The 23,681-nt window shown below is 36.0% G+C and overlaps 3 protein-coding genes across 3 annotated transcripts; all 3 read left to right on the top strand.

Annotated features, from left to right (window-relative positions):
- Positions 1 to 2,888: 2,888 nt before the first annotated feature.
- Positions 2,889 to 6,479, top strand: LOC128236644 (uncharacterized). Its single transcript, XM_052951651.1, has 6 exons — positions 2,889 to 3,067; positions 3,460 to 3,492; positions 3,728 to 4,024; positions 4,201 to 4,677; positions 4,798 to 4,873; positions 5,533 to 6,479. Exons 1-6 carry the CDS (start codon positions 3,013 to 3,015, stop codon positions 6,161 to 6,163), a joined length of 1,569 nt encoding a protein of 522 aa, XP_052807611.1. The 5' UTR covers positions 2,889 to 3,012; the 3' UTR covers positions 6,164 to 6,479.
- An 8,178-nt stretch (positions 6,480 to 14,657) lies between these two features.
- LOC128236646 (uncharacterized) lies at positions 14,658 to 19,251 on the top strand. The gene is made up of 6 exons (XM_052951654.1): positions 14,658 to 14,841; positions 16,068 to 16,100; positions 16,374 to 16,670; positions 16,777 to 17,251; positions 17,398 to 17,473; positions 18,171 to 19,251. The coding sequence occupies exons 4-6, from the start codon at positions 17,014 to 17,016 to the stop codon at positions 18,802 to 18,804; spliced, it is 948 nt and encodes a 315-aa protein (XP_052807614.1). The 5' UTR covers positions 14,658 to 14,841; positions 16,068 to 16,100; positions 16,374 to 16,670; positions 16,777 to 17,013; the 3' UTR covers positions 18,805 to 19,251.
- A 1,944-nt stretch (positions 19,252 to 21,195) lies between these two features.
- Positions 21,196 to 23,676, top strand: LOC128236650 (integumentary mucin C.1-like). The gene is made up of 3 exons (XM_052951659.1): positions 21,196 to 21,225; positions 22,581 to 22,889; positions 23,024 to 23,676. The coding sequence occupies exons 2-3, from the start codon at positions 22,721 to 22,723 to the stop codon at positions 23,512 to 23,514; spliced, it is 660 nt and encodes a 219-aa protein (XP_052807619.1). The 5' UTR covers positions 21,196 to 21,225; positions 22,581 to 22,720; the 3' UTR covers positions 23,515 to 23,676.
- The last annotated feature ends 5 nt before the right edge of the window (positions 23,677 to 23,681 follow it).

Here is a 23,681-nt window from a genome sequence, read left to right as displayed (position 1 = left end):
ATAAAGTCAATCCCCATTTCAGGAGTGTAATTAAAAACTAATCCACATCTGCAAAAGAAAACCATAACCTTTCTAGAGAAGGAGCTTATTATTTTCAATTGACGCTTGTCTTTGTTAGTAGTACCTTTCATCTTTATATTTGCTTAATGAAAGAGACATACACAAAACCGGTAATTAAAAATGTTGTAAAAGAGTAAAGCAACAGATCGAACCATAATATGAGAATCATTCCATTTGACGAAGCTTATTACGTACACAAATGTAAATGGGGACGAAATAACCGCTTGCATGAATTACTTCTTACAAACGGTATCAATGATTTAATTCGAGGCGTTATGTTAGTAAGGTTTTCTTCAAATGTCATAATAATCTCTTTATTTTAAGGAATTTGTGTTTGGAAAATATTAAATATCAGCCAATCAGTAAATAAAACTGACCCCAATATTACAAAAATACAAAAAAAGTCAAATATCTATATCAGACTGATCACATTACAGCATTATATGATTCAAAATTGTACATGTTTTACTCAAGTACATGTTGTGCTGTATAAAGTTTCCTTTTTAGATTATTGCGAAATTTTGTTTATCAACATAATGCACTATGGAATGCGATTTAGAAATAATAAAACAGTAGTAATTTTGAATTATGTGTCATACCGTGATGTGGAAAAATAAGTTGAGAGTAAGATTGAGATTTGACTTGAGGTTTACCTGGTTTATTCCTTGGTTTGGTCAAAGTTAGCCAAATCTTTATTGATTGGTCAATATCTATCTCATATTTTCTATCAACCAATCATATCATTTAAATTTGCAAAATAGTCAAAAGGTGACTTTTAGACAAAATTTCTTTTTAGTTTAAACATATTTATTCTACAACGACTGTGAAACAAGTTATTACAACATTATATTAATCACTCTCGTTGGCACGATTTTTACGCGAGAGTGTGGTCTTGTGTTGTGGGGAAAACCGTAGAACCCGGAGAAACCCACTTGTCCGGCTTGGTGACAAACCAAACTCATATGCGCCCAAGGCGGGAATCGAACCCGGGTCGCCTAGGTGAGAAGCGAGTGCTCTAGCCACAGCGCTAACCGGACAAAATTTCTTATACTATTGGCTTGCGGCATGCCATAGAGGCGCAGGAGTAAGTTCATATTGTTAACTTGTATCTACGTAAAGCGTCATTTAAATGCTTCAAAACTAAATTTATCGACAAAAGGGCGCCGACTATATTTGATATTACTTTAGAAATATTCCAACTTAGGGACAAGTTCATAAATTGCAGAACAATGCTTTCAATAGTTTTGACGTTGCATGATAAAATATGAAGATTAGTATGTTTTATAAAACTTTACACTTTAATTGATAATGAAACCTTAGATAATAATAGCCGTACTTATCATTTTGAAAATTTTGATTTCAAATACCAACTCAATCATAACAACTAGGCCATCTCCGAGATAGATACAGGCCGAGGTGTTCCGATTGATATTAAATATAGATGATGGTTACACGGTACTATTACAATCCTTTTTATGTTTGTAAACCTCATACGCAGTTATCTCCCTTGGTGGATGCAAAATGCCGAGTTTTGAAAATATTAACCTTGAGCTTAATTGTTTGTTTTGAAAATGTCATTCGAAAGAATGAACTCCAGATAATTCCCTCTTGATGTATAGGTTTTTTTTATCCCCGTTCTATATACTCATATTAGTGAAATGTGTTACAAAAACTTATACAAAATATAAAGCAAGGAATTCACATAACTTGCCGGTACAAATAAAAGGTGAATTTCATGCTATTGAACTCTATGTATTAGACCATTGACTCTATTTCTTCCGAAGAAACGTATGTATATTTTTGTTATAATTTAGTTTGTACCGGAGGATTAAGTTGGGAAAATAAAACAGATTATCTATAATTCCGGGCTAAAACTATTGTAACGATATCATTAACCATATCCTTTGAGCATATGTACACCCAACATAAACAAAAATATTATAATTGAAATAATAAACATTTTAGTTATCTGCATGCACGTTTTGCTTCTGATTTTATTGCACCGACTTGATGCTATGCATCAACTTTTTTCTTGTGGGCCACTGCATTCATATCTTTAAAACTTAAATAAAGAATGAGCTTTTCTGTTTTTCGACTGTTTTTATTTTATTGGTAGGGGGGTTTGGGAATTTACCTGATCATAAACATAAAATCAATTTGATAAGACCTGCTGTTGAGTCGAATGTTTTTAAAATCAAACTTATGGATGCAGAAATTTAATTCAGATTTTAATGGTTTCGTAGATCGTTTCTATAGATCGGTTGGGTGAAATAACACGGTCCATAAATGTATAAGCTGGAGCAGCAAAATGACTAAAGCAACCCGGTAGCTGTCATTAGCGATAATATTAAATGTAATACTGTTGACAGAGATAGAAACAATTGATGAACTTAAGTGTTTCGTTTTGTAATTTTTGATAAATGATGGGACAATAGTGAGGTTATGGCCAATCAAATAGTTTAAGCACACAGTAGACTCGTGTTCCCGTGTGTCACTGACCATAACAAGGTGGTAATGCAACCATATCGTTTAAAGTGAGACTGCGAAAATTAATCACGGAATTAAAACGATAAATGTATGATACATTATATGATATTCTTGATAAGATACGCCTGGCTAGGTTAATAACTGATGTAATTAATGACTACCACAAACCTTAAATATTCAAAACTTTACAGATTTATTGTGCGTAAACCATTAAAGCAATTATGTTCAATAATGTGGCCCGTAAAATATTCTTCCTGTTTAACATTATAATCACTTGAAACCATCCAATATTCCAAACAAAGGCGGGTAGTTTTCAAATCGACAAATGCACCTAACAAAATCGCTGTATAGGCTTTGTATTTACTCAGTGTATAATTCAATATTTAAAAGTAGAAACTTCCTTATTCACTCGTATCCATAATGATATTGTAAAGCTGGATTTGTTCTTGAATATAGGATTCAACAATGACAGAGTTTCGTGAACTATTGTTTGTTCTGGTTAACCTTTGCTTCTTGACAGGTATGTGAATAACAATTATCAATTTAAAATATGCGTTATTTTTTACGTAATTAGTCCGTTCCGTTTTAAGAATGATATATATCTTACTGCTCCCTGCGGCTTTAAGTCTCAACTATGTAAATGTGTTTTATTAGAACTCGCTCACAAGTATACATTTCAGAATCAAATTATTTATATGGACAGAAAACGGAACAGAATCCTGATATAAGAAATCGATATTTGATTATTTTTAAACGCATTGTTTTAATCATTTTAACTCAAAGTCAATACTTCTCATTACAGTGAGTAGTGTAGTTGACAATTGAAGGTCATACGAGGGGTAAGATTATAAAGTTAGGCAACATTGAACTGCATGTTGAACGAATCTAATTAATGTCATTTTATTGCTTCAGAGGCTGACGGTTGCACATATTCGTCTAACAATGGTACGACTAACATTATTTTTATGTAGATAATAAAAGAAATGGAAACTACAGAGACCTATACTGATTTCGCCTCATGGCACCTTATTCAAAAACCTAGACAAACAAATATCAAGAAAGACACACGTTAACATAATAATATTGTACAAAGTAGAATTCATTAAATCAGTTGCCAGCATTTACATGCCATTTACTACGTTATATTTTCAGACAATAACAATAAATATATTTTATTTAGAGATCAACATCTGCAATGCCGGCACTTTAACGGGAACAGAAATTGGAATACGAAACAATAACGTCCCAAACGATACACTTGCTAGTTGTGTGTGTGATATTCAAGCACAGAGTCAAACAAATATTACTGTGTTTTTTGATGGACCTGGGTATACGACCTGTGGAACAAAACTCTATCTACAAAAAACAATTTATTCCTGCAAAGATGGTTCTTCAATAATCGGTTCAGAAACGAACAGGCTAACTCTAAAGAAAAGTTACACTTTTAACGACGAGTGGTGTATGCTGCTTCGAGCAGGTATCTTAAATGTTATTAATGATACTCAAACTCTATTATTTAGTTGTTAACTGGTACCAAACCTACAACTATCATCCGTTCCCTTTACTAATTTTCAATGTAAAATTGTACCAATGCATTTCATGTTTAAAATAGGATACAAATGTTAAATTAATATATAATGTCTGTATCTGCAGATATATATAACATGGCCATCACTTGCTATGGCATCAACGAAGAACTACCAGAACTTAAAACGGTCAGCCCTGTAAGCACCTCTGCATCGTCAGTGTCTACAACTCAAGAAAACTCAATACCTCCATCATTGTCTTCAAACTCACACCGCACAACATCTACTTCAGAAACATTAACATCGGCAATATCGGAACTTCCCTCAACATTAACGATACCAAATACTAGTACAACGCGTATTACAACCACTTCTCTCATTACCTCCTCTTTATCACCAAAATCTCCAGCCTCAGACAGCACATCCGGAACCGTCCCGAGAGTCACGACTGGAAACACACAGACAGTATCACACATTGCCTCAGTCACTGCATCTTCTACATTTATAACGACAAAAAGTTATTCTGTTGGTCCTCATTCGAACACAACTCCTACAAACACTACAAGTGACGCAAGCAGGACAGCCGCAAAATTTCCAAAACTAGGTATGCCAATCCAGAATGCATTTTTTCTAAAAGTATTTGGTTCTTTACGTACATTTTTTTAATGCACTATTTTACTACATTGATATCGACCTGTCATTTGGCTTTTTTTTCTGGTTACAGCGATTGTATTGATCAGCGCCGTTTGTGGTATCTTGCTTATTGCCACCGTGATTGCCATCATTGTCCATGTAGTAAGGTAGGTGGACGTTTAGCCATAGTTTGATTATGTACAGTTTGTCTTTAAGTTGTTTATGCTTACCTATTAAAACTCCTTCGTCGATGACCGCATATCTTTTCAATCGCATTCATATTTCGATGAGCGCCACGTCTTTGGAATTCCTCGGATTAAAAACAAAACAAAACAAAATACCCTTGTTATTGGTCAAAATGTTTATGGCGTCATAAAACAAGTGACGTCATAGACTCTGTCGTTGATTGGACAACATAATTAATGGGTCGTTTACTTGTCTTGGATGTGTTCATTTAGTGCTGTTTTGAAAATCCTAAATAGTTTTGAATAATGAATGTCTTCGAATTGCGAACCATAGGTGTATGCAAACATTTTGTAAGTACACTGCTACTCGTGAAGTTCTTGAACTCAACAAACCGTGCAAAGACCGAATGTGTTCAGACACTAATGAGCCGCAATACTAGAACATTCCATCCTTAAGTAAATAGCGTCTGATGTGTACTGCTGTTATTTTGTTTTTGTTTATTGTACAGTCTTTCAGTCAACATAAAAGTAAAACATTGCCTTTTTTGTTAATTAATTTTATAATCACACATATAAGAATCATAACATTATTATCAATTAATAAAAAAAGAAAATTGCCAAAGACGTTGATCTATTACCAGGAAAAGAGGACCAAACTACAATCAAAAGGATACAGAGGATGCGATCAACGACTCGACGTCTAACTCTGTTATTAACGCCTATAACCCCAGACACTCCTCTGCTATTACCAATCCTATGAACTCTAACCTTGATGTTGCTCGAAAAAACAACGATCTTTCGTCATTTCATGTGGAAAGTTCACCAACATACGCATCTATAAATAAGAATCCAGGTCCAAACTATGAAAATACATTTCCCACTGAAAGATCAAACGTTCGATCAACAGGAATTAAATTTAAATCATCAGTACCAGAAGCAGTGGACGATACACAAGAATCAGGAACCAGCGACCTGTACGCAGTTGTAAATAAACCAGGATCAAACCAAGATAACAAAGACATGCATTCTGCAAACACTCAAGTCGGACCAATGAAAGGAATTCTGAAGAACCAAACTGGTCACAGAAGTGACAACGTGAATAGGTTTGACAAAGCCGAAGAAAATGGAGCTGTAAAATTCAATAACGATCATATGCCTAATTTGGAGCAATACCCCGGAGATGAGAAATACACCACTGACAGTGATGAGGATATGGACACGATAAATCCTAACTATATTCCGGGCACATCGGAAATGTCAACCGCATTGTAAATGGGGTGGGGGGGACTAAACATATTAAATAAGGCAGGTACATACGCATATACATATTAGCATGTAAATAGCGCTTTCGAAAAATGTTTTGCATGTATAAATGAAATATATATCAATAAGAGTAATTGGATAGTGGTAATCAGATATATAAAACTCTATTTCAATTTCTAGCTACATGACGAGGTAGTGTAAATCAAGGTTTTTTTTGTATTTGCTTTTCCCAATAACATAAACATGATCAATTACATGACAGACATTGGCACGGACATACCGTGACATTGGTAAACAATTTAAGTAGAAAAGGATAAAACCAATATCCATTATGTTTACCTTCGTCAATTACGTATTAAGATCGTGTTTTGTAGTTATATCCGTTTCAGAATATTAAATAAAAATGAAGTAGATATACGTTTATATTGATTGAAATTCTTAAACGTTGGCCTTAACGATTATGGTTCAGTTACACTACGTAGAGAAAATCTGCATTTTAATTTGGTTAATGTTGAGTACATGCGCCTGTTTAGCTTAACCCCCCCCCCCCCCCCCCCAGTAAAAACAGTATACAAAATGAAATGACAAACCGATTTTTAAGCATGTTTGAGGTTAAAAAAAATCTGTCACAAATCATTTCTACAAAGAAATTCAAGTTTTTCAAACTCTAAAAAGGATCCCGGAACTATGCCAGATTTCCTGCACATCATGTGAAAACCAAAATAAATATTTAAAACACGAGACATTAACATGAAAAGGAATTTCAATACCAAAGAATGGTGTATGCTTGGTTGCGATAAGGTAATTGTTATATATAATGGATATATAGTAACACATTTATGTTTTATTCAACGTTGGTTCAACTTCAAACATAATTTCATCGATATACGTACGGAACGTGTAGTGCAGGTGATATATCCAATTCTGAAGTAAAGACATAGAAGTCAATATATCATGGAGTATGTAGTGTCTGAAATTCTTTATAATTTAACAACTATTACACTAGTGATGGTATTGACATATCTGGTGAAACCGATGCATACCTTTGCACCCTGTGTTTAAAGTAAGACAGCTTATAAATGTCCTGGAGCCGACCGTAAAAGATTGTCAATATATTTTATCTACATCACAAAAGCAATGCGTACGTTCACGTAAAGAAACCTTTTTTTTGTATCATACACATGCACGCATGGAAACTAATTAAGCGAGTGTCAATGAACAGAACCGAAACGCATAATAAACATACGTTAATCTCAGTATAAACTTTTACGTGTTTCAGTAGAGCAGAGTGTACACCTGTTGGATCACAAGAAGCATTTCTGCATTCCTTCTAACCATTGTCGAAACGCTTTGGAGTAGTCTGCCCTTGGTATTTGATAAAGATACTGACACACTATTTTAAAGTAATATATAGCTTAATTATGAAACAAGACAAAAGAAAACATCTTCTAAGTTTAAGCTTTAGTACAATTTCATTTTTGTTTTTTTTCTGTCGAGAATAATACCTCAACTCAATGCTATAGCCTTGGGAATTGAGACATAACAGGGAAATGCCATTTCTAAGTTTCAATTCTAAGTCAGATTAATAAATAACGTTTTCATCACTCCATCAATTTCTACGATTTTTTGTAGATAAAAGCTTAACCATCAAGTTCCAGTAAAGGTTTTGAGAACAATTGCGAATTTAAATATGTTATATAATTTATGACATCACCTACAGAAGTACCCTTTTACAATGCATTGAAGTAATCGGAATGCTCTAGACACACAGCAGCGACGTCCTCTTGGTGGTCACAGTCGGAGACGCCAGCGATCTGACTGTTGAAGCTGATGTGCAGCAGGGAACGCTCGTTGACCATTCACTTGACGAGATGTTATATGCGAAGGCAGATTTTACAGTAGACCATAACTTTCATGGTCATTACAAAGGTGAGTTAAAACACAAATACAAACTAAAACATTAAGTCATCTAAGGAACCTACAATATTTAAAAAAAATAATAACGTTCTCAGAGAAATTGGGTGCACTTCAACACAAAAGTCTTTGCTCTCGGTGTTGTAGCCGAAGAAGTCTTATAAGGTTCCCTACGTGCCGTTCAGGTAGATTTCAACTCCACTCTTGTTAGACGAGCTATAACAAAGAGCAAGTTGAAAAATATTCTTCTGAATCATAATGCGACCCTGTTTCCTAGGTTCTCCTTTGGCTGTTGTTGTTCAGAAATATTTGTTTCCATAGTTACTGTACATTAGAAACACAAAAGGTACACTACCAAGCTTTAAGAACATGCGTTTGTTTGATTGTTTATTTTTTTCAAAACAATTTTTTAAACGCTGGTATTCGTATTCTGGATTCACCTTTCGATCTTTAAAAGAAGGTAAGTCAGTGGTCTGTAATAGGTATGAATAAAATAATGTGCTTTGGTCACGTGCATGTACACTGTTAACTGGTGGGTCTGGTGTTTTTCTAATCTATTTCAAGGAATACGTATACCGAAGAGCTTAGTACATGGTCGAGACGTAGAAAAGGGACGTTTTTAGCAGAAGGGCCAAATATCGCTCAACCGCAATGCGCCGCCATGTTTTAGACTCAATTAAATATATTAAGATTTTTTTTCTCTTTTTTAAGTTTACTATTCATATGTTTTACGTTTACCTAGACTGCATTTGTATCCTTTTCACATTCAAGCTGAACCTATTCTAATACGAAATATTGCTGAGAATAAACCGAGTCGGAAAAAATGCAAGCAAACATGTGTTGCTAATTCACTTTTCCAGCATATCCATTCTTTGTGAACACTAACACTATCAATGAAAGGATGAAAATTCCACAACAAGTCTATCTGAATTTCTACTGCACGAACCAATGGCACATTTTCTTTTCATGTCTAAATAAAAATGAATTCCTAGCAAGAAGAACAACTTGTATTTTAATATGAATCTCGTATTCATGAAGGCAATACATGTTTTGTATTTGTCAATGTCAACGCTATAAAAACACACCGCCCTATTAGTGTATACTGGTTATGAATAACTAGCATACTTTCCTGAACTGCGTTCGGTTTCGACGGTCGACATATTTTTAAAACTAAAAATGATTTATTGTGCGAACGTTTCTCAGGTGGGCCGTAATACGATGACCGATAATCGACCCAGGCCACATTAAGTTATTTAAATAATCGTGGAAACCCTGTAAAAATTCGTTACAATATAAAATAACATATGCATTAAAATTATTGTATAAACCGACAAACATGTTAAAAAGTACCAACGGTAATTTAAGGCAGTGCCGAAGATCTTTCTTAGTACGCGTTGAACACTAACACTATCAATGAAAGGATGAAAACCATTTATATCGCGTTGTTCCGTTGACTCTATTGTCCATTTTTTTTATTAAAAAACATGCCAAAAACTACAGTACAGTTTAATATTTTCTATTTTGCAGACACATATTAGAAAAAAAAAACACACGAAAACAAAAACACATTTTGGACAGGTCATACAGGTTGCGAGATCAGAAAATGATGACATACTACATTTTAATAGTTATAGTCATGATTTGCTCTTTTGCTTGACGCGAGTCATGTCCTTGGCGACATCCTCCGCAAGGAAAATTTGAACGCAATGTAATCTATATGTGCATGATTAAATAAGTTAGAACATATAGTTATTTCATGCATTAAGTAACATGAGAATAAAACATACACGTATACAATGGGTTCGAGTCAAACACAATATTATTAACATACAGACGACGAACATATACTATAAACATAATCAGCAAAGTGTGTATCCGTTTTTAAACACAAGCGAAAGTATTGTATATATTGAATGCATCTTACACATGTCAAAAATTGAGCTTGCATAACAGCGACTGATTACAGTATTCATTTTGTATGTAATTGCTCTCTAAAGCAAAAAAACTCTGGAAATAGTCGAATCTTTTAAAGCTCGGACTCGACATGTTCAACAAATACCATGTTTAGATCACTATAAAAACTGTCCTGTACTGCAGCTGTGTACGGAAAAGCTAAAACAATATATTCGGTTTTGTCAAAGAAAAGGCGTTTGCAAATTAAAAAACAAGGAGTGCAGTAAAGAGGAATTGTCTAGCGATTATTTACGGACTGCCACACAGCACATAGTTCAATTCGATGCTTGAGATTTTTAACAGTGAAAAATCCCTGTAAAATGTGTAAATTCTGTCTGTTCAACGGTTTTATTGACAGTTGTTTTCAGCTCGACTTCGAACGTGCTACATTATGTTATATGTTATCGTCAAGGCAATGGTGTAAGCGGTTTTTATTTACCAGAACGCATATGTCAGGTATATAGCCAAGCATTTGATTTCTCGTTTGGCGATTAAGAGTGTTATATTTCCTTATAAATAGATGTCGCGACAAATGTTTATTAAAGCATTGGATAATTTTAATTATCTAATGTTGAGTTATATTGATACTATCAAGATAAGATGCCTTCAGGTTATTCAACATGTTCGCTTCCATACAAAATTGTTGGAATAATGATCTTTCGATACATGCTTACGGAAGTTAGTGGACTAAGACCTTCACCATGTATTCCATAACTTTTCATAGCGTGGAATGAGTTTTTGCCCTTTTGGCTCCGCTGTTCAATACATGTTGTAGCACACAACCCATATTAAGAAATGAATGGAAGATTCGGCACAGTTAAGCAATTGTCCAGCAAATATTGCCAATAATGGAACTGACAAGCGTTTTATGAAGAAAAAAGACAAGCAATAAGATTTTGTAATATTTATTTCAAACTTGTAGAGGACCGCGTAGTCCTGAACGATATCAAGCTTAATGAAGACCAGAGGGCATCAAAGCAACGAGTTGTCACCTAGATACAATAACTCAATAACTGCATATATAGATAGAAGCAGATATTCAGTTCTTGCACTAAGGTGACGGAGTGTTATGTCGTCTGCGAGGGTAGGATTCCCTGCAGCAATTGTACCAACGGTTGCGCGGTAGCCAGATTTTTCTAAGCGATCGAGTAGGTCGTGAATATGCACTAAATAATAAAAAACCCTGATAATACGCCCCCCTTGGTTGACAGATCTATGTACACGTATAAAGTTAATAGTTGAGCCAGACTACATCATATATGATGTAGGGTTTGGTTAAGTAGCGTTTTCAACAGCTTGCCTTAAATTCCACGCTCGTATAATTTCAACAATAATGAGTCGTGGCAGACAACGTCAAAGGCGCCTTTCATATCTAGCTGTGCTACATAGGCATTACTTCCACTATCGAGATTATGCTTAATTTCTCCCTGAATATTAAAGGCTGCAGTTATAAAACTCAGTCTTTTTTTAAATCATTGCTGTTGTTTGTTTGAAAATTATGAAAATGATTTTTCATCAAATCTATTTACAGAAAGTAGACATAAGTGAAATCGGCCTGCAACTTCTTTGACTTGGCCTTGGCTTGCTATTTCCTTTCTAAATAGGAATGATATAACTTATTTCCATGACTCTGGATACTCCTCATAGCGTACTGTATTATTAAACAGACCCTTAAGGGCCATAATAATTGGTTGCCCACCGTATAAAGCTTGTTCATTTAACACCGAATCTGAACCAGACGCTTTTCTACGTTTAAACTTTCATTCGCGACCCTACTTTCTTCATCTGAAATTTCTTTAAATGTAATATCATCTGGTAAAGGTTCGCTATTCTTGTCATTAATTTTGTCTTTTACTTCACGCTTAAACTCTGAGACTCTGAGAGCGGTTCATTATAGCCAATATCATATACAGATCGGTAAATCCTTTATCGTCTCACGCTCCCACTTTACACTGTCAACCTCAGGTTTTGAAACGCCGTTGGAGTTATAATTTTTCAACTCTCTAAGAAGTCGTCAAGATATCTTATCATCAGTTCCTGCCGCGTTATTGATGTTATCAAAACTATTATTTACATACGTTTCGGAGAGCCTCCGCTGACAGCTCTAAAATGGGATTTCGCTCGCTTAAATCTTTAAAACGAATCATATTACAGCTTTATATGATTTAAAGTTGTAAATGTTTTACTCTTTTCATAATCACATTCCCTCAAGATTATTTTGAATTTTTGGTCAATATTTTTTAGAAAATGATTTGTAAGCGAAAAAAGTACCAATTTTTATTTTTAGTTTTTCTCAAGTACATTTTGTGTTGTAAAATCCTTTTCTTAGAACATTGCAAAATTATCTTTATCAACGTAATGCAGAAATTCTTTGGTTTGATCAACCAGCGCCGGGTAGCATTTCTGGGCATTTGCAGTAATATCTTAAAATCTTAAATTAAAAAAGTGCTTCTCTTTTCTTTGACTTCAGATTTTGATGCAGATTTTTAATGGTTTCGTAAAATAATTTGAGTATTTATTGGTTTGGTGAAATTACGCGGTCCGTAAATTCATAAATAAATGTAGCAAAACCGGATAGCTGTCATTAGCGGATATATTTTAAATGAGGTAATGTTGACAAATATATAAACAATTGATGAGCTTAAATTTTTAGTATTGTATTTTGTTTTATTAATAATGGGACAAGTGTGAGATTATGGTTATGTCCAAACTACTAGTTTCAGCACCTAGCGGGCTCGTGCTCAAGTGGGCTCGTGCTCAAGTGGGCTCGTGCTCATGTTGGCTCGTGCTCAAGTGGGTTTTTGCTCAAGTGGGCTCATGCTCAAGTGGGCTCGTGGGCTCGTGCTCAAGTGGGCTCGTGCTCAAGTGGGCTCGTGCTCATGTGGGCTCGTGCTCAAGTGGACTCGTGCTCAAGTGAACTCGTGCTCAAGTGGGCTCGTGCTCAAGTGAACTCGTGCTCAAGTGAACTCGTGCTCATGTGGGCTCGTGCTCAAGTGGGCTCGTGCTCATGTGGGCTCGTGCTCAAGTGGGCTCGAGCTCAAGTGGGCTCTTGCTCAAGTGAACTCGTGCTCAATTGGGCTCGTGCTCAAGTGGGCTCGTGCTCAAGTGAACTCATGCTCAAGTGGGCTCATGCTTAAGTGGGCTCGTGCTCAAGTGGACTCATGCTCAAGTGGGCTCGTGCTCAAGTGGACTCGTGCTCAAGTGGGCTCATGCTTAAGTGGGCTCGTGCTCAAGTGGACTCGTGCTCAAGTGAACTCGTGCTCAAGTGGGCTCGTGCTCAAGTGAACTCGTGCTCAAGTGAACTCGTGCTCAAGTGGGCTCGTGCTCAAGTGGGCTCGTGCTCATGTGGGCTCGTGCTCAAGTGGGCTCGAGCTCAAGTGGGCTCTTGCTCAAGTGGGCTCGTGCTCAAGTGGGCTCGTGCTCAAGTGGGCTCGTGCTCAAGTGAACTCGTGCTCAAGTGGGCTCATGCTCAAGTGGGCTCGTATTCAAGTGGACTCGTGCTCAAGTGGGCTCGTGCTCAAGTGGGCTCGTGCTCAAGTGAACTCGTGCTCAAGTGAACTCGTGCTCAAGTGGGCTCGTGCTCAAGTGGGCTCGTGCTCAAGTGGACTCGTGCTCAAGTGGGCTCATGCTTAAGTGGGCTCGTGCTCAAGTGGGCTCATGCTCAAGTGGGCTCGTGCTCAAGTGGGCTCTAGCTTTTTGCATATATATTATCACTGACCGTTCCGGGTGTGTAAGCTTATTTATACTCGCACTCGGGCCTTGCCCATTCGGCGAGTGCTCCGTTAAGATTGTTAGTCATTTATGTTTTTTTGGAGCATAGTGCACAGAAAGAATGTTACCCTGGTTAGAGTTACCCTGGTTCTTTAACGTGCACCAGTGTATAGCACTGTCACACGGGACCCCCATTTAACGTCCCTCCCGGAAGACGATTAGTTTTTTTAGTGATGCGACGGGGGATCGAACCTGCGACACCTGGATTGATAGTCAAGTGTGTTACCTCAAGACCACGGATCCGCCACACTGACCGCTCCCAGGCGGTAATGCCATTATATACTCGAGGCAGGTGTGGTAAGTTTTCGGTGTTAGTATTTGTGTGTATGTGTGTGTGTGTGTGTGTGTGTATGTGTGTGTTTTGTTTGAACGTCTGTGTGTCTAGCTCATTGTCGTTTATATCCTTGCCTTGTGCAGTGTTAATTTGTTAATTTAATAAGTGGGCTTATCCCGGTAGTTTTTGTTGTATAATACGTTGGGTATGTAAATATAATATGGTATATAATGTATAAATATATAACGTTTATTTCGTTATTAATATATGCAGTGTCACTTTAAACGATGTGAAAATTAAGTCATTCATCATATAAAACTATAAAAAAACTTACGTCTGTCTAGGTTAAAAACAGATGTAATTCAAGACTACCGCACACATTAAATATTCAAACCTTCACAGATTGTATTGTGCATATACCATGAAATTATTAATGCATCATATCGAGGGGTGAATGTGAAAAGGTTCTAAGTGACATTAAATAAAGAAGAAGATAGAACGCTTTCATCCCTCGGTATGGCCGTTGCAACCATCCATTTATCCTAACAAAGGCGGGTAGTTTTCAAATTGACAAATGCACCTAACATAGCCGCTATATCCGCTTTGCATTTGCTCAGTGTAAAATAAAATATTTAAAAGCAGAAACTTCCTTATTCATTTGTATCCATAATGACACTGTAAAGCTGGATTTGTTCTTGAATATAGGATGCAACAATGACAGTGTACCGTGAAATATTGTTTTTTCTGGTTAACCTTTTCTTCTTGTATATGCCAGGTATGTAAATTATACAATTCTATTTTTAAAATATAAAAAACATGCGTAAGATTTGTACGAATTCAACAAGTTCCGATTTAGGACTGACATACACATACTGTCCCCTGAGTCTTTCAGTCTGGAGCGATGTCAATTTATCGCTGATCAACTACCTAAAATGTATTTCACCAGGAAATGCTTTCTAGTATCCATATCGAAGTAAAAATAAACGTTTTCCGAGCGTAGTTTTACAATACAATCTGCAAATATATAAATAGTATGTGTCCTGTTGTTAAATTTTGTTAATTGTTCAGTCGGCACGGATGTGATACTTATTCTTTGTATCAAATATATTTTGTTATCACAGATGTAACACATCTGTTTATCATGACATTCTATTCGATAAAAACAATTAATTGACAAATTTCCTTAATCATTACCAGGAAAGTAGGACCAAACTACAATAAAAATATATCTTTATCTAGACTTTCTTGACCTTACATTATTAAGATGATTACTTATATGATTGTATTTGTAAAACAATGTAGGTCCATCTTTACACTAATCAAGTATATCTTATATCCTATATTGCTGCGTTCCAAACGCCCCTTATCATTATTGTGCCAATCAGTAATACAAAAGTTACACAGGACGCAGCATCACCGCGACCCGGTCTAGCAAACTTTACCAACGCCAAGTATACCACTATCGCAATGCATGTACAGGCAGCCCGGCAAAACATCGCGGTGCTTGTAGAGGCATCCCGTCAGTGGTATCTTGTAACCCGCCATTGAGTCCCAGATATTCGCTTCATAAGCCAGTGTCATCACTTACAACACCGTTGACAAAATACGGGCGCTACACACAACATGCCAGATATTCGCTTCAGAAGCCAGTGTCATCACTGAACCCCAAACACTATCGCAATGATCAAAAGGAGATCCCTATATATCACTTGTTACCTTTGTCGTAAACATGCTTCCATCAGAATCCATGCATAACAAACTGTCTCGATTTTACTCCACCAGACACTTTATCCAGACTATTCAAACTATCTACTCGGGGGAGGGGGAGGGGTAGAGGGTAAGCATATTTTTAACGGAGGGGGATTAATATCCATTTGGCGAGTATTACCATCCCGCCTTGGTACAACATCAACCTCTCCAGTGGAATAGAAATTGAATGTTATACGTTAGCAGCCGTATATATCTGTTAAATTCTTATACATGTTCTTATATTACTTTCAGTCGCTGAGCGCTGTATATACTCTTCGAGTTACGGTAAGAATCACCTTTTATTTTATGTAGATAATAAAGCAAATGAAACCACAGAGATAGATCAATAAGCCCAAACACCTACATAAATTTTAATTCATGGTTTAAAAACCAGAACCCACACAGAATAACATCAAAAGACACACATGTTCACAGTTGCATTTACTAGATTACCATAAATGCAATATCAGTTGTATGCTGGAAATTATACAGATTAACATGCCATTCTACATTACATGTCTTAACAATAAAATGATGTGTACATATTTGTTTCTTTAGAGGTCAATATCTGCAGCGCCGGCAGTGCATCGGGAAAAAGAGTCGGAATACGCAACTCTGATGTACCAAATGATGAAATAGTTAATTGTTCGTGTGATATCCAATCACAGGGCCAAGTAAACATAGTAGCGTTATTCGAAGGACCCGGGTTTGATAACTGTGGAACGCGACTTAATCTACAAAATGTTGTTTTTACCTGCCATCATGGTTCTACAACAATTGTGTCAACTACGTCAAGACTTAACTTCGACAAAACCTACTCCGATAATGACAAGTGGTGCATGTTCTTTGATGCAGGTACTGTTAAATATGTATTGATAGTATGACTGAGATGTCTAACAGAATTTATTTCCATCAAAACTTGCATAAGTAATAAAATCGAAAAAGAGTTTATATTTTACAGGTGGACATAACATTACTATCACGTGCTATGGCATTGGCGACCAACTAACGGAAATTACAACTACCAGGTATCTTGCCACTTCGACGACGTCGGTTTTAACAACACTAGAGACAACATCCTCTTCATCATCTCAAAAACCGTACAATTTAACAACTATTATCAACAGCAATATCAGAACTTCCATCACAAACATCCACAATACATGATAGAACATCACAAACGCATGCCATCACAACAATGTCTTCCCTTATCTCATCTTCTACAATAAAAGAAACAGCCTCAGACAGTACGACTGGAACTATTCCAAGAGTCACGACTGCATACACACAGCCAGTATCACACGGTGCTTCAGTTGATGTTTCAACTTCTTTGATCACGACAGATCTTTCTTCTGTTAGTCATCATGTTGACACAACTCTTACAAGCACTGCCTTTACCAGCGCACAAAGGACAGCAGCAAGACTTCCAGAGCTACGTATGCCAATCAAATATGTATCTGATTTTAAGATTATTCTTTTGTTCATGTTTAAGATGTTTATTTCACTATTTTAATATTTTATTTCAGTGATTTATACCTTTAGTAGTGACTTGTTGAACGTTTTGTTCTTATTCTGGTTACAGCAATTATATTGATCAGCACCGTTTCTTGTATCTTGCTTATTGCCACTGTGACTGCCATCATCGTCCATGTAGTAAGGTAATTCAACGTAACGTCCTAGTCAAAACATTTACATTTGTTATTACCTATGTGCTTATGTGCAATATGCCGGTAAGCTGTTTATGCTTAACTATTAACTCTCCTTTCGCGCTTCCGTCGATGGACGCATATATTTTCAATTGCATACATATTCCTATGATCGCCACATCTTTGGAATACTTCCTATTTTAAAAAGACAACAACAACCATTGGTATTGGTCAAAACGTATATGATGTCATAAAACAAGTGACGTCATAGACGTTGTCGTTGATCAAACAGCCGAATTAATAGATCGTTTACATGTCTTAGAAGTGTTCCTTCAGCGATGAAGAATTTTGAATAATGAATGTAAATATGAACATAACATATCTCAGAACTGCGAACGATAAGTGTATGTAAACATTTTGTCAGTACACGGATACTCGTGAAGTCCTTTGGACCTAACAAGCCGTGCACTGACCAAATGTGTTCGTACACCAATAAACCGCAATACTTAAAACATTCAATCCTTAATTAAATAGCGTCGTATGTGTCCTGTTGTTAAAATTTGTTAATTTTTCAGTCGGCACGGATGTGATACTTATTCTTTGTATCAAATTAATTTTGTTATCACAGATGTGACACATCTGTTTATCATGACATTCTATTCGATAAAAAAAAACCAATTAATTGACAAATATCCTTAATCATTACCAGGAAAAGAGGACCGAACTTTGATCAAAAGGATACAGAGGATGCGATCAACGACCCGACGTCTGGCTCAGTTATTAACGCCTATAACCCCAGACACTCCTCTGCTATTACAAATCCTATGGACTCTAACCTTGATGTTGCTCGAAACAACAACGGTCTTTCGTCATTTCATGTGGAAAGTTCACCAACCTACGCATCTATAAATAAGCACCCAGGTCCTAATTATGAAAATAATACATTTCCAGCTGAAAGATCAATCGTTCGTTCACCAGGGATTCAATTTAAATCACCAGTACCAGAAACTGTGGACGAGACGCAAGAATCAGGGACCAGCGACCTTTACGCAGTTGTAAATAAACAAAGATCAAACCAAGATAACACAGACATGCATACTGCAAACTCTCAAGTCGGACCAATGAAAGGAATTCTGAAGATTCAAACTCGTCACAAAAGTGACAATGTGAATAGGTTTGACAAAGCCGAAGAAAATGAAGCGGTTAAATTCAATAACGATCACATGCCTGATTTGGAGCAATACCCCGTCGATCAGGAGTACACAACTGACAGTGATGAGGATATGAACACGATAAATCCCATCTATAATCCGGGCACATCGGAAATGACAACCGCATTGTAAATGGGGGACTGAAACATATTAAAAAATGCATGTACATAGGCATATACATATTAACATGTAAATAGCGCTTTCTAAAAATGTTTTGCTTGTATAAATGAAATATATTTCAATTAGAGTAGTTGAATAGTGATACTCAGATATGTAAAACTCTATTCCATTTTCTAGCTCTCGTATATGACGAGGTAGCAAAAGAAAAGTTTGTTGTTTGTGCTTGCTTTTCTGAATGTCATAAACATAACGAATAACATGGCAAACATTGGCACGGACATAAACCGTGACATTGGTAAAGAATTTAAGTAGAAAAGGTAAAACCAATATCCATTATTTTTACCTCTGTCATTTGCGTATTTAAATCTTGTTTTGTACATTTATCCATTCCAGAATAAAAATGTAGTAGTTATACGTTTATATTGATTGAAATTGTTATTAAAGCTGCACCATCACAGATTTCTGTTTTGACAACTTATTATTATTATTATTAAAATTTGAATTATGTGTCATACCGTGATGTGGAAAAATAAGTTGAGAGTAAGATTGAGATTTGACTTGAGGTTTACCTGGTTTATTCTTTGGTTTGGTCAAAGTTAGCCAAATGTTTATTGATTGACCAATATTTATCTCATATTTTCAACCAATTATATCATTTAAATTTGCAAAATAGTCAAAAGGTGACTTTTAGACACAATTTCTTTTTAGTTTAAACATATTTATTTTACAACGGTTGTGAAACAAGTTATAACAACATTTTATTAATTACTCTCGTTGGCACGACTTTTACGTGAGAGTGTTGTTTTGTGTTGTGGGGGAAACCGGAGAACCCGGAGAAAACCCACTTGTCCGGCTTGGTGACCACAAACCAAACTCATAGGCGCTAACCACTGCGCTAACCAGACAAAATTTCTTTTAAAGTCTGATACTATTGTCTCGCGGCATGCCATAGAGGCGCAGGAGTGAGTTCATATTGTTAACTTGTATCTACGTAAAGCGTCAATTAAATGCTTCAAAACTAAATTATTCGACAAGTTTTTTGAAAAATAATTATTTGAATTAAGTGCCGGATAGCTTATGGGCCATTGCATTCATATCTTAAAAACTTAAATTAAGAATGAGCTTTTCTGTTTATTGGTAGAGTTTTGTTGGAATTTACCTGATCATAAACATAAAATCAATTTGATAAGACCTGCTGTTGAGTCGAATGTTTTTAAAATCAAACTTATGGATGCAGAAATTTAATTCAGATTTTAATGGTTTCGTAGATCATTTCTATAGATCGGTTGGGTGAAATAACACGGTCCATAAATGTATAAGCTGGAGCAGCAAAATGACTAAAGCAACCCGGTAGCTGTCATTAGCGAGTATATTAAATGTAATAATGTGGCCAAAGATAGAAACAATTGATGAGCTGAAATTTTTCGATTTGTAATTTTTGATAAATGATGGTACAATAGTGAGGTTATGGTCAAACAACTCGTTTAAGCGCTCAGTAGACTCGTGTTCCCGTGTTTCACTGACCATTACACGGCGGTAATGCCAACATATCGTTTAAAGTGAGACTGCGAAAATTAATCACGGAACTTAAACGATAAATGTATGATACATTATATGATATTCTTGATAAGATACGCCTGGCTAGGTTAATAACTGATGTAATTAATGACTACCACAAACCTTAAATATTCAAAACTTTACAGATTTATTGTGCGTAAACCATTAAAGCAATTATGTTCAATAATATGGCCGTAAAATATTCTTCCTGTTTAACATTATACTCACTTCAAATCATCCAATATTCCAAACAAAGGCGGGTAGTTTTCAAATCGGCAAATGCACCCAACAGAATCGCTGTATACGCTTTGTATTTACTCAGTGTATAATTCATTATTTAAAAGTAGAAACTTCCTTATTCACTCGTATCCATAATGATATTGTAAAGCTGGATTTGTTCTTGGATATAGGATTCAACAATGACAGAGTTTCGTGAACTATTGTTTGTTCTGGTTTACTCTTGGTTCTTGTATATGCCAGGTATGTAAATAATACAATGATAATTTTTAAAATGTAAGTTAAATGTAATTTAGTAATGTGAGGAATAGATACGTCCGTGTCGGCTGGCAGAAACTGTTTTGGTTGAAGAATACGCTGTTGTTCTTTTTTGCCTTCAACTACATGTACCTAAAATGTGTTTTATCAGTAAAGGCTTGGCGCTAATTGGTGATTTGTGCTGTTGATTTTCATTTCACTAAACAACCATAGTGAAATAGCGAGGTGGGTTTAGAAAGCGCACATGTACCCCACCCCAACCACGTGACCTTTGTGAGGAGATGTCATAAATGAGCAGCTCTTTATCTGCTGTTACATGTTTATTTAATATATTTAATTTACTTTCAGAAGCTGACGGCTGCACCTACACGTTTACCAATGGTATATTAAGAAAATACTTTTTCATAGACTATGGCGTATTAAACGGTTAAAAATTATTTATTATTAACAATAAACTATAACTACCACCGAGCTTTTCTGTCATATGATTTTACTTAATCTAAAACTAAATCTGTTGTTGTTTTTAGTACTTTACTCATAAAATTCTGAGGTCATTGAAATCTGAAGTGTTATTTTCATTGGTACGCTTTTCGGACGCGCAAACAAACACACGCATACAAATGCACACGCACTCACGCACGTACGCATGCCCGCCTGCACACACACACACGCACGCACGCACGCACGCACACACACTCACTCACGAGCCACGAGCGCGCTCACACAAACATATTCAACATACAATTAAAAACATCAATACTGGCAATATGGTAATCAACTTAACAAAAGTATATATTTGGGAAACAGTAGCAAAAAAGAACTGATTAGATGAATACAACACAAAAACCTGCATTATAGATCTTTTTCTATTAAAAAGGCGACTATTAGGATTTTAGGTCAGAAACGGAAACATATATTTATATATACATTAGTATACGGGCGTGTTAGTCATTTATGTAAGTTTTCGATACTTTAAATCAGCACTGTCTATGATGTTACGTTCAGGCCTAGAAATACTCTATTTAAAATCTCACAATACGTTATACTGCGCTAAACAAATAATTGTTCAGTTGGCGTCATTAGCGCCACATGAATGCTTACAATTGTGTGCCAAAGCCCCGTTTCAGCAATGATCATGTGACCGAGAAACGTTACGTTTGACGCGTAAACCTGCTTATGGCGTATATTGTGTTTAAATAAAAAATATTCTACTTTCGCAATAGATTAACGTGGGCCCCCGACCTCTCTTAACCATCGTGAATATGGCGATAGCATTCGGCGTCCTTTTTTGCGAGGGACAAAATTGAAGTTAAGCAAATATTTCCGTTAGAGGTTGTCATTTCTCGGTATCGACTGGGAAGTGCGAAACTGGATTTAACATCAATATCCGAACACATGCCATCATTGGCGAATCATCTGCTCGCAAGTTTAGCAGAAACAAAAACGACAGCTTTATTGAAATGAGCTTACGCCATCGTTTAGTATACGTATTACAAACAGGGTCCTATAAAACTGTTGACGTTATGTCACAATGTTCATGTTTAATGACCGGAATTCCAATGTTCTTAGATGCTTGAGGAAAAGTAGTTTATATTATAAACAATATGAATGTCAGAAGTATAATATAAAGAACCTTGCATAATTAAGTATCTACTGTATGGTGTATAATTATATGCTTACAGCCATTTACTACGTGATATTTTCTGAAAAAATAACAAACCATAATTTTGATTTAGAGATCAATATCTGCAGCGATGGAAGAACATCGGGGAGTACATCGGGAGCATTAATCGGAATACGAAATAGCAAAGTCCCTAATGACCAAATTGTCCAATGTGTATGTGACATTGAAGCACAACCTCAGACGAACACTACGATGTATTTTGATGGACCTGGATACGATAACTGTGGAACAAGTCTCTTAATAAACAACCGTAAATTTTCCTGCCATGATGGTACAACATTAATGGAATTACACAGGGAGAGGCTATATTTCAAGAAATTGAGTCCACAGAATGACGAATGGTGCATGTTTCTTCAACCAGGTAAAAAGTTTTCACAATATGTAGGCAAATGAAAAAGTAGATACCTCTATTTTAACTTGTGACCTTACTTTTTTTTAAAATTGAATTTTTTGTTTTGTTTTGTCGACCAATACCAAAGTTTAAATATTTAACAGAAGGAGTTAATATGAGTATCACGTGTTATAACATTGGCAAAGAACCACCAGAAATGACAATAACTACCAGCCCCCTTGGCATCACTTCGACGTCAGCGTCAACAACACAGGAATCAAAGTTCATGACTTCATCATCTTCAAAATCCCACAGTACAACACCTACTAAGGAAACATTGTCGCCAGCAATGTCCGAACTTCCATCTTCGTTACAACCCAGTACAACGCATGTCATTACAACCATTTCTTCCGTTATCTCCTCTTCGACAATCAATGCATCAACCGCAGACAGCACAACTGGAACCATTCATAAAGTCACAACTGGAAACACACAGCCAGTATCACATGATGCTTCAGACACTAATTCCACAACTTTGATTACGACTGAAAGTTCTTCCGTTCGTCCTTATTCAAACACACCTCCTACAAACACTGCCTTTACTAGCGCACGCAGGACATCAGCAAGACTTCCAGAGCTAGGTATGCTAATATAATATGCATTATTTCCAAAATTATACTCTTTTATAAGGCACTATTTTTATTCAGTGTTATTGGTTTTTAGTCGGAGCAGTGATAAATTTAGATTTGCTTTCTTATTTTCTAGTTACAGAAATGTCGGAAAATAACTCATTGAGCTTATGTGTCTTGTTATCATATACGC

The sequence above is a fragment of the Mya arenaria genome, chromosome 6 (assembly GCF_026914265.1).
Source record: "Mya arenaria isolate MELC-2E11 chromosome 6, ASM2691426v1".
NCBI lineage: Eukaryota > Metazoa > Mollusca > Bivalvia > Myida > Myidae > Mya > Mya arenaria.
Note: the sequence above shows the minus strand (reverse complement) of the source record. Positions and strands in the feature narration are given on the sequence as shown.

Bases quoted from the DNA above. Each gene is read 5' to 3' on its own strand.
- LOC128236644 (XM_052951651.1), top strand. From the start codon at position 3,013: ATGACAGAGTTTCGTGAACTATTGTTTGTTCTGGTTAACCTTTGCTTC. The intron at 3,493-3,727 runs GTACGACTAACA...TATTTTATTTAG, and splicing joins CACATATTCGTCTAACAATG to AGATCAACATCTGCAATGCC. The intron at 4,874-5,532 runs GTAGGTGGACGT...ATCTATTACCAG, and splicing joins ATCATTGTCCATGTAGTAAG to GAAAAGAGGACCAAACTACA.
- LOC128236646 (XM_052951654.1), top strand. From the start codon at position 17,014: ATGTCTTCCCTTATCTCATCTTCTACAATAAAAGAAACAGCCTCAGAC. The intron at 17,252-17,397 runs GTATGCCAATCA...TTCTGGTTACAG, and splicing joins AGCAAGACTTCCAGAGCTAC to CAATTATATTGATCAGCACC. The intron at 17,474-18,170 runs GTAATTCAACGT...AATCATTACCAG, and splicing joins ATCATCGTCCATGTAGTAAG to GAAAAGAGGACCGAACTTTG.
- LOC128236650 (XM_052951659.1), top strand. From the start codon at position 22,721: ATGTATTTTGATGGACCTGGATACGATAACTGTGGAACAAGTCTCTTA. The intron at 22,890-23,023 runs GTAAAAAGTTTT...AATATTTAACAG, and splicing joins GTGCATGTTTCTTCAACCAG to AAGGAGTTAATATGAGTATC.